At 56.0% G+C, this 11,493-nt stretch overlaps 2 protein-coding genes across 5 annotated transcripts in view; one reads left to right on the plus strand and one right to left on the minus strand.

Annotated features, from left to right (window-relative positions):
• Positions 1–3,106, plus strand: part of KLHL33 (kelch like family member 33) — a 55,046-nt gene extending 51,940 nt beyond the window's left edge. For both annotated transcript variants that reach the window (XM_065042345.1, XM_021282477.2), the window contains 3 exons: positions 151–1,084; positions 1,489–1,659; positions 2,223–3,106. In XM_065042345.1, the coding sequence (XP_064898417.1) occupies positions 151–1,084; positions 1,489–1,659; positions 2,223–2,799 (1,682 nt within the window). In that variant the 3' untranslated portion in view covers positions 2,800–3,106. The remainder of the gene's footprint in view (positions 1–150; positions 1,085–1,488; positions 1,660–2,222) is intronic.
• Positions 3,107–6,384: 3,278 nt separating this feature from the next.
• On the minus strand, positions 6,385–10,107 carry GP1BA (glycoprotein Ib platelet subunit alpha). Of its 3 annotated transcripts, none has more exons than XM_005514813.4 (2): positions 9,951–10,107; positions 6,385–8,878 (listed from the first exon to the last, which is right to left on the minus strand). In XM_005514813.4, the coding sequence occupies exons 1-2, from the start codon at positions 10,050–10,052 to the stop codon at positions 6,758–6,760; spliced, it is 2,223 nt and encodes a 740-aa protein (XP_005514870.2). In that variant the 5' UTR covers positions 10,053–10,107; the 3' UTR covers positions 6,385–6,757. The 3 variants fall into 3 exon arrangements, with proteins under 3 accessions (XP_005514870.2, XP_021138145.2, XP_005514871.2); XM_021282470.2 differs by lacking the exon at positions 9,951–10,107 and adding an exon at positions 9,460–9,883; XM_005514814.4 differs by lacking the exon at positions 9,951–10,107 and adding an exon at positions 9,067–9,351.
• Positions 10,108–11,493: the final 1,386 nt, after the last annotated feature.

An 11,493-nucleotide genomic window follows, 5' to 3' on the forward strand; every position in this document is an offset into this window, starting at 1 on the left:
GCCGGGTCCCCTGGCAGGGACGCTGGGGGCTGAAGCTGCAGGTGGGGATGGGGAGGTAGAGGTGAGGGGGTCTAGGACACCTGTGTTATGGGGGCTGTGGGGTACAAAGAGGTCCCCGCTGCCTCCCCGACTCTTCTTCCTCCCCCCCAGTCCAGCGCCTGGCCCTGAGCTGCTCCTGTGACTTCTTCCGCGGTCTCTTCACTTGCCCCATGCGGGAGGCCACCCACGACCCTGCCGCCCCGCTGGCCACGGAGCTGTCCCCGGCCGAGCTGCGCCTCCTCCTCTCCTTCGCCTACACAGGGACCGTGGCTGGGCCCTGGTCCACGGTCCTGGAGGCAGCTGAGACCTCCCTGCACTACCAGGCCTGGGGGCTCCTCACCCTCTGCCTGGATGTTTTCACCCATGGCCTGACCCCAGAAACTGTCCCGGATGTGTTGGCCTTCGCTGGGGCTTACGGGCTGGCCCAGGTGGGCCGCGTAGCAGAGGACTACATCTTGGCCACCTTCCCCAGCGTGATGGCCACACCAGCCTTTCTGGATCTTCCTGCACACCTTCTCATCCGCCTTCTCCGCTCCGATAGTCTCAATGTTCTCAATGAACTGGAGGCGCTGGAAGCAGCATCCCGGTGGCTTATGGCTAATGGAGATGACCAAGAAGATCTAGCCAAGGAAGTCCTGTCATCTGTTCGCTTTACCCTCATGTCTGGCCGGGAGCTGAAGAAGATCCCATCAGTGACTGCAGGGGTAGCTGACCCAAAGATTCTCCGTGAGCTTGTGGTAGCAAGTTTGACCCCTGTGGCCCAGCTGCCATGCCGGGTGCGTTCCTTGCAAGAGGTGCTGGTGGTTTGTGGTGGAGACAAACTGACAAACAACCTGGCTGCCCGGAAGCCCAGCAGACACCTCTGGTTTGCCCACCGCTACCTCAGTGCTGTGGGGCTGGTGAAGCGGGTGGAGTGGCGGGCACTGGGGGACTTTCCTGATGGCCCACGCTTCCGCCATGCCGTGGCTGTGGTGGGCAACAGCCTCTACGTCCTGGGTGGAAAGCACTACTACGGGGTTCATGACACCCTGGCCAGTGTCTACAGGTGAGAGCCACTGAGGACCTCGAGGTGCCACGTGGCACCAGGACACTGTGGGATCAGACGAGGTGTTGGTGGAGCTAGAGCTGCCCCACGGACCCAAGGTTGGTCAAGTGGCCCCAAGGCATTCTGGGATTGGTTGGCTGTAGGACTGGACTGGAAGGCGCCCTCCCACCCTGGGATGTCACGGCCTTTTGGGTATAAGGCAGGGAGGCTCCTACCTGGAGATGTCTCAGGGTTTGGGTTTTGCCCAGGAGGAGGGGATTTTCCCGTGCAAGGGGATCATGTGGCCCCATGGCATTATGGGACTGTCTGGTTGTAGGTGGGTTGTTGCCCTCAGCGGTGCCAACATCACCTCATGGCGTGGTAGGTCACAAGCAGTCTCTTGCCCCTTTGTGTCTGTAACCCAGGTATCAGCCTATGGACGGTTCCTGGGAGCGCTTGGCCAGCATGACCTGTGGACGGAGCTACTTTGCTGCTGTGGCACTTGGGGAGGTCATCTATGCCCTGGGGGGCAGCTCGGGGGACCTCTACTGCACAGACACTGTGGAGTGCTATGACGTGGCCCAAGACACCTGGAGGTGAGATGGCACCTCTTGGACACCCACTTTCCTCTGCCCAGGCAGCCCCTTGCGTTGGCCGGTGGTGCCCATTGACTGGTCTTTGGGTCACTGAGCTGCCAATGGAGAATGGGCCAACAATGGACTTTGGGAGAAGTCTACTGGGTGTTGAGCAACTGTGTCCCTTGGGGGTCATTTGGTATTGGCCAGTGATGCCCAGTGGGTGGTGAAGTTTTTAGCCAGTAGTATTCAGCCATCTGTCAAGGAGAAAAATGATTTAAACATCTTCCAGCTATGTTCATTGGGTGCTCTGTTGGGTGTTTGCCAATATTGTCCATTAAGGAGTCCAGTATGTGTTCACCCAAGACGTCTTTTGCAGTCTACAAGGTGTTGTACAGTGATGGTCCTTGGGCATCCATTATGCTTTGGCTGATGCTGCCCACGGGGACTTACTGGGTGTTGGCCAGTGTTGACTACTGAGTGTTCAGCAGAGCCATGGCTTGCTGGGGAGCTCCTGGGCGGGCAGTCACTGTGGGGCAGCCCTGCTTAACCTGACCCTCACGCCTCCCTCTCTCCTTGCCCAGGCGGTGCTGGCCCCTGCCGATGGCTCTGTGCGGGCACGCGGCGTGTGCCCTGGATGGTGCTCTCTACGTGTCGGGGGGGTGTGACGAGGCGTCCCAGTGCCAGGCGGCCCTGCTGCGCTACGCCCCAGGTCGGCCTGCCATGGTCCTGGCCCCCATGAACGGCCAGCGAGCTGGGCACGTCATGGAGGAGGCGGGTGGGCAGCTCTATGTGGCCGGGGGTCTTTGCCAACGGGATGGGCAGACGGGCTACAGGGACCAGCTGGCCTTTGAGGTTTACAGCCCCAAGCTGGACACCTGGGTTCTTCTCAGCCCCCTGCCACAGGCCCATGTGGTTGGGGGTGCAGCTGTGCTGGGGGGCGAACTGCTGGTACTGGGAGGGTACAGTTATGAGACCTACCGGGACACGCACCTGATCCACGCCTACCAGCCGGGCAGCCGGCGCTGGATCACCCGGGGCACCTTGCCTCACGCCTATACTGACCTCCAAGCTTGTGTCCTCACTGTACCCCCTGCCTTGCGTGGCCCCAACTGCCCTGAAGACACCTCCAGATCACCTGACACCCCCAATAATACTTAGGGCAGTTTAAAAGCTCTGCACCCCATACTGAGATCCCCAGGTAGCATCTATGGGCACCTCTATGGGACAAAATTGCTTCCAGATCTCTTCCCCAGAGTGGGTTCCTCCTGTGGTTTCTGGCAATCCCCCACCCCCAGGGTATGTGCTCTAGACCATGGGGACCCCATGGGACACTGGCACTCCCCACACTGCAGCCCTGTGTCTCCAGGAATACTCACTGCCCTGCCCTGACCCCATCACTGGGGGCTGGGGATCCCCAATTCACCCCCTCACTTGGGTTGAATAAAAGTGGCTCCTGAACTGCCTATCTGGGTCCTGTTGTTTCTGCTGGGGAGCCCAGACATCCAAGTGCTTCTCGCAAGGATCAGGAGGAGAGCAGAAAACCAAGTTTGCAAGTGTCTGCGATGGGTGGTGGTGGGGACCAGGACTGCCTGGATTCCTAGGTCCCCTGGGGAGCAGTGGGTGGTGGGCACAGGGGCTCTGGGTGCCTGTGTTCATTGGGTGTGCGTGTCTCAGGATTGAGAAGCATCTTGAGATGCACTTGGGATGCTGAGGGACTAGGAGACCCCTGGAGTTGGCAGGGGCTTGGAGTAGGTGGCAGGGTAGATGGTGAACATCAGGGGTTCCTGGGGGATTTGGGGTTCTTAGGTGGTTCTGGGAAGTCTTGGCTTCCTGGCATCACTCGGGGTTCTCTTGTTGGAGAATCCCAGGGACAAATTGCAAGGAGAGGTGGAGGTAATGTGGATTCTGGGCAACACTGGAGTACCGGTGATACCTTCGGTGAGGGAAGTGAGGGTCCTGTGATGTGTAAGGGAGGGTTTCACACTCTCAGGGCCACCCAGAATGTTATTTTAGATGAGGTCTAATGAGCGCTGAGTAGATAGGGCTAATCACTTCCCTTGGTCTACTGGCTACACTCCTGTTAACCCAGCCCAGGCTCCTGTCACTCTCTCTTTGCTGCCAGGGTGCACAGCTGGATAACGGTCACATTTCTGCCAACCAAGACACACAGGTCCTATTACACAGAATCACAGAATGGTTGGGGTTGGAAGGGCCCTCTCGAGACCATCTAGTCCAACCCACCAGCTCATGCAGGGTCACCAGAGCAGATCACACAGGTGGGTCCAGGCGGGTTTGAATGTCTCAGAGCAGGGCAGCCTGGGCCAGGCTCTGGCACCTCCCAGCAAACAAGTTTCTGCTCATATTCAGATGGAATCTTCTATGCTTCAGCCTATGCCCATTTCCCCTCATCCTATTGTTGGGCACCACTGAAAGGTGTTCCACAGCTCTGCTCCTCAGCCGGTCTGTCCCCCACTGGCATTGCTGAGGTCTTCCTTCCAAGGAACAGAACTTTGCATTTGTCCTTGTTGACTTTCATCAGATTTCTGTCAACCCGTTTCTCCAGGGTGAATGGTGCTCTCTGACTGGTAATCCTGTTGGAAGGACACAAACTGATCCCTCCCAGCCTGGTGTCATCAGCCAACATGGTAAAAGCTCAGTCACTGCACCATGTCATTGATAAGGACGTTAAACAGAAGAGTTCCCAGCAGAGCCCTGTGTGGTACTCCACATTACCATCATCCAGGTAGAGTATGATCCACTAACCACTATTCCTGACCTTCACACCACTTCTTACCTGTCTGATTCTTCAGCCATTCTGAGCTTGGTGGCCTAAGTGCTGGAGCGGGTCCAGAGAAGAACAAGACTGGGGAAGGGACTTGAACACAAGGCCTATGGGGAGAGGCTGAGGGAGCTGGGCTTGTTTAGTCTGGAGAAGAGGAGGCTTAGAGCTGAGCTCAGCACTCTCCAGAACTACCTGAAGGGCGGTTCTAGCCAGGTGGGGATTGGGCTCTTCTCCCAGGCATCAGCAATAGGACAAGGGGCCATGGGCTTCAACTCTGCCAGGGGAAATTGAGGCTGGAGATGAGAAAGCAATTCTTTGCAGAGAGAGTGGTCAGGCATTGGAATGGCTGCCCAGGGAGGTGCTGGACTCACCGGCCCTGGAGGTTTTTAAGCTGAGATTGGCCATGGCACTTAGTGCCATGATCTAGTCAATGGACTGGAGTTGGACCAAGGCTTGGACTGGATGAGCTCTGAGGGCTTTTCCAGCCCAGTCAATTCAATAATTCTATGATTCTAACTTGGCTGCCATGACATTGTCTCAGAAGTGTCAAAAGGAAGCCCAAGCTCCCTGAGAGGTGAGAGCTGACCCATGCTGCCCCATCGCTGAGCCTACACACAAGAACTTGAGAAACAGCATCCTTACAAACCAAAAAAAGGAATCGCTAATCACCAACATGCTGTACAAGACCAGAAGGGGCTAAAAATTATCCCAGGATGTAGTAAAAATATCTGGTTATAAAGGAAAATTTAATGTAAAAAATGAGTTTAAACTGAAGTAATAGGGGCCTTTGGGGTCACCGGTGTCTCCCCAAGGCCATCCATCTGTTCCCAGGATGCTCTGAGAGTACCTGAGTTCTCTTGGGCTGTTGCAGTCATCACTAGAGTTGTTCAGAGGGATTCTGGGTCAAATCTGGGGCCTCTGGCGCTGTTCCTGTTGTCCCAGGAAAGAGGATGAGTATGGTGGGGTCAGAGGGCAGCACCAACACAGACAAATGCAGAGCTTGTGTGTCCCAGACGCACTAGCACACACGAGCCTGACCTGCAGAGACACTTGCATAGGAGGGTGCTCCACCCAGCTGGCCAAGGACACACACACAAACACTTCTGTGGTCCAAATAATTACTGTGGCAGAAGGCCTGCTGACCATCAGGGGCTGCACGGTACATTTGGGACAGTTAGAAATGGAACAGTATTTGCAACTGCAAAAGTGATTCACATGATCCAGTTGCTGCATCTCTGTACCAGTGCTGGGACCTGCTGTTTCACCTCCACCAGTGACACCTCCTTCTCACAGTTCCCAAAATGTTTGGGTGCCTTCTGTATGGGCAGTCAAAAAGTTTAGCCAGCCCTGGGCATTTTGTCTTTGTCCCTTATGAGCCACGTAGAATCATCTTGATTGGAAGACACCCTCAAGATCATCGAGTTCAACCATTCCCCCAGCCCTGGCACTGACGCATGTCCCTGAGAACCTCATCCTAACACCTTTTAAATGCCTCCAGGGATGGTGACTCCAGCACTGCCCTGGGCAGCCTGTTCCAATGCCCCACAGCCCTTTGGGGAAGAAATTGTTCCCAAGACCCAACCTCAACCTCCCCTGGCGCAACTTGAGGCCGTTTCCTCTTGTCTTGGTGCTCGTTATTTGAGAGAAGAGACCAATAATCTCCATGCTACAACCTCCTTTCAGATAGCTGTGGAAAACAATAAACCTCCCGCCGGTATTGACACTTACAATATTCTGAAGTTATTATGTGACAGTGGCTCATGCAGTGAGATGCTCTTCCCATGTGTTTCAATCCCAAAAGGAAGGATCACACATTCGGGGCAAAAGTTTGGAAGTTGGGTTTAAATGGACTTTTCCTCCCTGTCTTCACTCTTCCAAGTCCTGAAGATAACTTTGTTATTCACCGTACCCTGCCAGGACTATGGGAGGTCCAATTAAAAGAAACTAGCACTCACTTGACATTTAGGCAAAGAGAATATTTATTCTGTGATTAGTAATTGGGCACAGAGTTGGAAGCAAAGCGCATCTTTAAGTGCATCATTCAGACAGAAGCAGTTTGGACACGGGGTACAAAGTGACCTCTTTTTTCCCACACTCACCCCAAAACCAGGCAATGTCTGCCCCAAACTATCACTGATCCGTTCTTCTCCCCCTGCCAAGTGCCTAAGTATGGACAATGATTTCAGATCTAGAAACCTCAGGGTGCATGAGAGCAGTACTAGAGGAAGGAGCTGGATGGCTTCCCCTGGGCAAGCAGATCTTTCCCCTGTAAAACACGGTGATGTGAAGCAGGGCCACGACCCTCTACGTCTTTCTCTGAATTTACAGAAGCATTTACAAGGTGCTGCCAGCATATTTCACTCTGACATCACCGATGGCCTCGACACCCCTGTCCAGACTATAAGCAGAAGGGGTCCTGAGGGAGCTGAGGTTTGTGACCGAAGCCTTTGGAGGACTATGGTGGACCCACAGCTTCTTCGTGGTGCAGAAGGAGGAACCTGCAGGAGGACTGCGCCGTACCCCCAGGTCTTTAATCGTGCAGTAAGTGTAGGACGTAATGACCTCGGGGCACAACTCCACTTCCTTGATGGTACAGAACCTACGGTGCTGGAGGGGGTTTTTGAAGCTGCTGAGATGCATCGTGGGGCTTCCTGCCGACTCTTTCCACCTCAGCAGCGGATTCCGCACCTCCTGGCTCTGCAGGGACTGGTGCCAGGAGGACCGTCCCACCAGACACATCCAAATCAGCCAGCCCATCAGAGCCAGCAGGGTCAGGCCCAGCAGAGCCAAGGAGGCCAGGTAGAGCACCCAATGCAACAGGCAGCAGTGCCTCAGCACCCACTGCCCGCCCTGCGGACCCTCCGCACCCGCCCATGAGCGCAGGACAGGTAAGACTGGTGCTGGGATGGAACATGGGCAGAGGGGGAGAGGTGCAGGTGGAGGGGAAGGGGAAGGCTGGGTGGTGTTCAGGGCAGCTGGTGGCATTGGGGCATGAGCGGAAGGCATAGTGGTGGAGACCACCAGTGTAGTCGATGTCAGGGAAGGAGATGAAGATCCAACAACAGAAGAGGTCTCTAGAGTGGCAGTAGAAGGTGGTGCCATGGAGGTGATGAAAAATGCTCCAGTGGACACCATGAGGGTGGTGTAAGTGTTGGTAGTGCTGGTGGCAAGCCTGATTTGGGGACTGCTGCTGGTGCTGGGAGGTCTGGTGCTCACCGTGGTTGGTGGCGAGGTGGCGGAGACGAGGGTGGTGAGTCTGTGTGGGGTGCTGGTGGGAGCGGTGATGAGAATGGTGGCAGTGCTGGGGGTTGGTGTGGGTGTGATGGTGGGACTGGGTGGTGCAGGAGTGGTGGTACTGGGAGCTCCGGTGCTTGCAGGCATAGGAGGTGAAGTGCTTGGGGCAAGGGTGGAAGGAGGTCGTGCAGTAGTGGGGGGAGGCCACGTAACAACATGGGGCAGGGTAGTGTGCTCTGTGGGGATGGGTGGATGTGGTGGGAAGGTGACAGCAGCAGCTTTCTCCATAGTTTCTTCCCCATCATCATATTCATACTCTTCCTCATCCGCATCCCCCACGTTGCCGCAGTTGGGCTTGAAGCGGATAACAGGCTTGCGCTGGTGCTCGGGGGGGCTGTGGCACAGCACCTTCTCAGGGGCAAGCTCCACCTTCGTCTTCTCCAGGCCCCGCTCTGGCTGATAGACGCTGCCCTCGTTCTCCCTGATCCAGTCCCGCAGGTAGCGCAGGTCACAGTCGCAGTGCCAGGGGTTCTCTGTGAGGAAGACGTAAGCAAAGAGGTGCCCCTCGGGAAAAAAGTCAGTGGGCAGCGTCTGCAGGTGGTTTCCCGACAGCCAGAGGGTCTCCAGCCTTTGCAGATCTTGCAGCAGCTCCCTGGGGAGCTTCTCCAGGAGGTTGTCCGAGAGGTCCAAGTCCTTGAGCATCCTCAGCCCCGCAAAGGCCTCCTGGGGCAGCGTCCGCAGCTGGTTCCCTCGCAGGTCCAGGTCCTGCAGCTGCGGCACGATGCGAAAAGCCCCCGGGGCCAGCATGGCCAGGCTGTTGTGGGCCACGGCCAGGCGGGTGAGGGCGGGCAGGCCTTGCAGGGCGGGCAGGGCCCCCAGCGCGTTGTGGGACAGGATCAGCTCCCGCAGGGACGGCAGCAGGGGCCCGGTGTACAGAGCCGCCAGCCCGTTGTCAGACAGGTCGAGGTCCTGCAGCTGGGTGAGGGGCAGGAAGGCGGCGGTGGAGAGGGACACAAGGTTGTTGGCGTTGAGCAGCAGGATGCCTGTGTCCTCAGGAAGGTCTGTGGGCACTGTGCTGAGAGCCTGCCCTGTGCAGTTCACCTCCAGGAGGTCCTTGACCTTGTTCATCTCCGATGGGCACGACTGGCCAGGGTCAGCAGCATGGGCTGGGGGCAGCAGGACCAGGGGGTTGAGCAGAAGCAGGACAGGGACCCACATGGCCTGCAGAGGAGAGCCAAGATGCGTGGGCACAGGCAGGCATGCACCTACATGTCACCATTCTTCCCATGGAAGTACCATTCGCAACAGTGCTGGCATCCCCTGTGAGACCCCTGGAAGCCCTCTGAGCCCCACAGCTCTGCCCTGGGAGGGAGGGAGCTATGAGTCCCACACCGATTGCCAGCACTCACCCGTCATCTCGTCCTTGCAGGGCAGCAGGCTCAGCAAGGAGACACCATCTCCGCCCTTTTGCTCACCTCTTCCTCCTCTGTGGGAGGGAGAACCTGATTCACATGTCTCCTCACGGCAATGCCTCTGCTGCTGGGGTGGCATTGCCGTCCTCACCATTGCAAAAGCAGTGGGTTTGCAGCGTTTGTATCCCTGCAAACCCACATCCACCCCAGCCCAGAGAAGCCTTGTGCTGGAAGAGGTTCCCTGAATATGCCCTTACCCAAAACTGAGCCCCCTGCTTAATTTAGGTTCACCAGCTAGGAGCACGAATCATCTGAAAAGAGCTCCCCATGCACAGATGTGCCTACCCCGAGTTCCCATCCCCCAAGGGACGCCGCTTTCCTGGGACTCACCCGTGGACCCGCCAGCGTTCGCTCTCTGGCTGCTTTGCCTCCCTCCTGCCTGAGGACCTGGCACTGCTCTGGTGGCAGTGCTCGTGGCAGTGCTGGTGGCAGTGATGGCGGCCAGGCCTTCTATCAGCACGCACAGCTTCCTGAGCAGCCAAAGCCATCTCCTGTCCTTCAGCACAGCCCTCACTTGAACCATGCTGCCACACCATGCTCTCTTCGGAAAAGTCACCACCAGAGACCAGCTCTGTAATTTCTTGCTTCTGTCCAGCAAAGGAGGGAGGGTCGCACCCAGGAGGAGCTCTCACATTCCCCCGTCCCCCAAGCCTCATCATTTTACATCGTGGGAAAAGGGTTCCTTGCACAGATGTCTGCCCTTTCCTTTGCTTCAAGGCAGCTCTTTCTCAGCACACTTGGGGCTTCAGTCCTTGAGGCACCTCAACCCAGGCACTGCAACCCAGCTGGCGCACCAGCAAAAAATGGTTTCTACACATTACCTCAATTAGTTGTTTGAGGAGTAGACAAGGGATCCTTTCTTTCTGTCTTGCCAGGAAAAACAGGGATGGCTCTTCTGGAGAGCTGTGAGGCAGCTGTAACATTTGTGGGAGAAGCCGCAGCACAGACCAGGCAAGGAGATTAGGGGCAGAGGAAGTAGCTCGGTTTTGCAGTTCCTCCTGCTGTCTGTTCCTGCAGCCCAACCGGCTCCAGTTCCCCGGTCTATGGGTCACTATGGGGCTGGAGGGTCACCCAGAAGGGGAAATGCTACAGTGGAGGGGAAATACTGGTTTTCTACCAGGTTTCCACTCTGTGGATTATGGTGGGTCAACCCCAGCCACTAGGCAGGCACTCACCTAAACTCATATAGCAGGATGGGAGTAAAACTGGAAAAGGAAAAATGAGAAAAAAGCCCTTGTTGGTCAAGATAAAGGCAGTTTAATGAGTGAAGGAAATAGAGAGGGGAAAAAAAGAAAGTTATACAGAAGTATTCATTCACCACCTCCCACCAGCAGATCAATGCCCAGCCAGTCCTTGAGCAAAGGTACCTCGGAAAAATTTCTCCCCCACCCTGAGTTTTATTGCTGAACATGACGCTACATGGTATGGAATGTCCCTCTGGTCCATTGGGTCAGCTTTCTCCCCGTGTCCTCTCCCAGCCCCTCTCTCACCCCAGCCCACTCGCTGCAGGGGTGTTTTAATTCAGCTTGTGGTAAGAGGGCTGAAGGCAGCAGCAGGGGCAGAACTTGGGGGGCAGTTTTTGGCTCTGTATCAGCGATTTCCAGCAACAGCAGGAGCTAGGAAGGGAGAGAGCAAATGTAACCCTGATCTCACAGGATCCTGGGAGTCCAGCCCACCTATGCTTTCCCTTCTTCCACAGCACTACTCTGTCCCTCTCCTACACCTACAGCATCCCCACATCAAAACCTGCTGCTCTTCCATGCCACGGCCTCACATTCCAAACCCACAGCCCTTATCATTGCATCTGCCTCTTTGGCTCCCTTTTCCAGGTGGATGAATGCACAAGGACATCTTGAATCTTCAAAAGGTCCTTCTCCCCACCCGCTTCACTCCTTGAAGGGGAAAGAGCAGAAGAGCCAAGCAGTCCACTGCAACAAGCCTTGCTGAAGGGGAAGGGGCACGTTATAGCATAGGAAATGAGTGCACAGGTTGGGGGTCGTCTGCAGGCACAGCCTTTCTATGGCTTGTTATGAGTGGTAAGGAGGGCAGGAGACATCCTGGGGCCTTGATAGCCAGACTGGGAAAGGAGAAGAGCAGGGAATGTGTCTCCTTGTTGAACCTTCTTCCCTCAGGTGAAGGCAAGAGGGAGATGAGGGTTATATCAGCTGTCCTGCCAGCGATGATGCTTTTACCCCACATTTGCAGTCCGATCTTTCATTTCTGTCTTAGGTTCACCCTTTCGTCCAGCCCATTAGCTTCCTCTCCTGCTCCAGAGCCTGTTCCCACACCCTTGGTGTTGGTCTCCTATTAGGTTGTTGTCCCAACCTTGATTTCATCCACAGATGGTTTTGAGTGGGTGTTTGG

This window comes from Columba livia, chromosome 27 (genome assembly GCF_036013475.1).
Source record: "Columba livia isolate bColLiv1 breed racing homer chromosome 27, bColLiv1.pat.W.v2, whole genome shotgun sequence".
NCBI classification, from domain to species: domain Eukaryota; kingdom Metazoa; phylum Chordata; class Aves; order Columbiformes; family Columbidae; genus Columba; species Columba livia.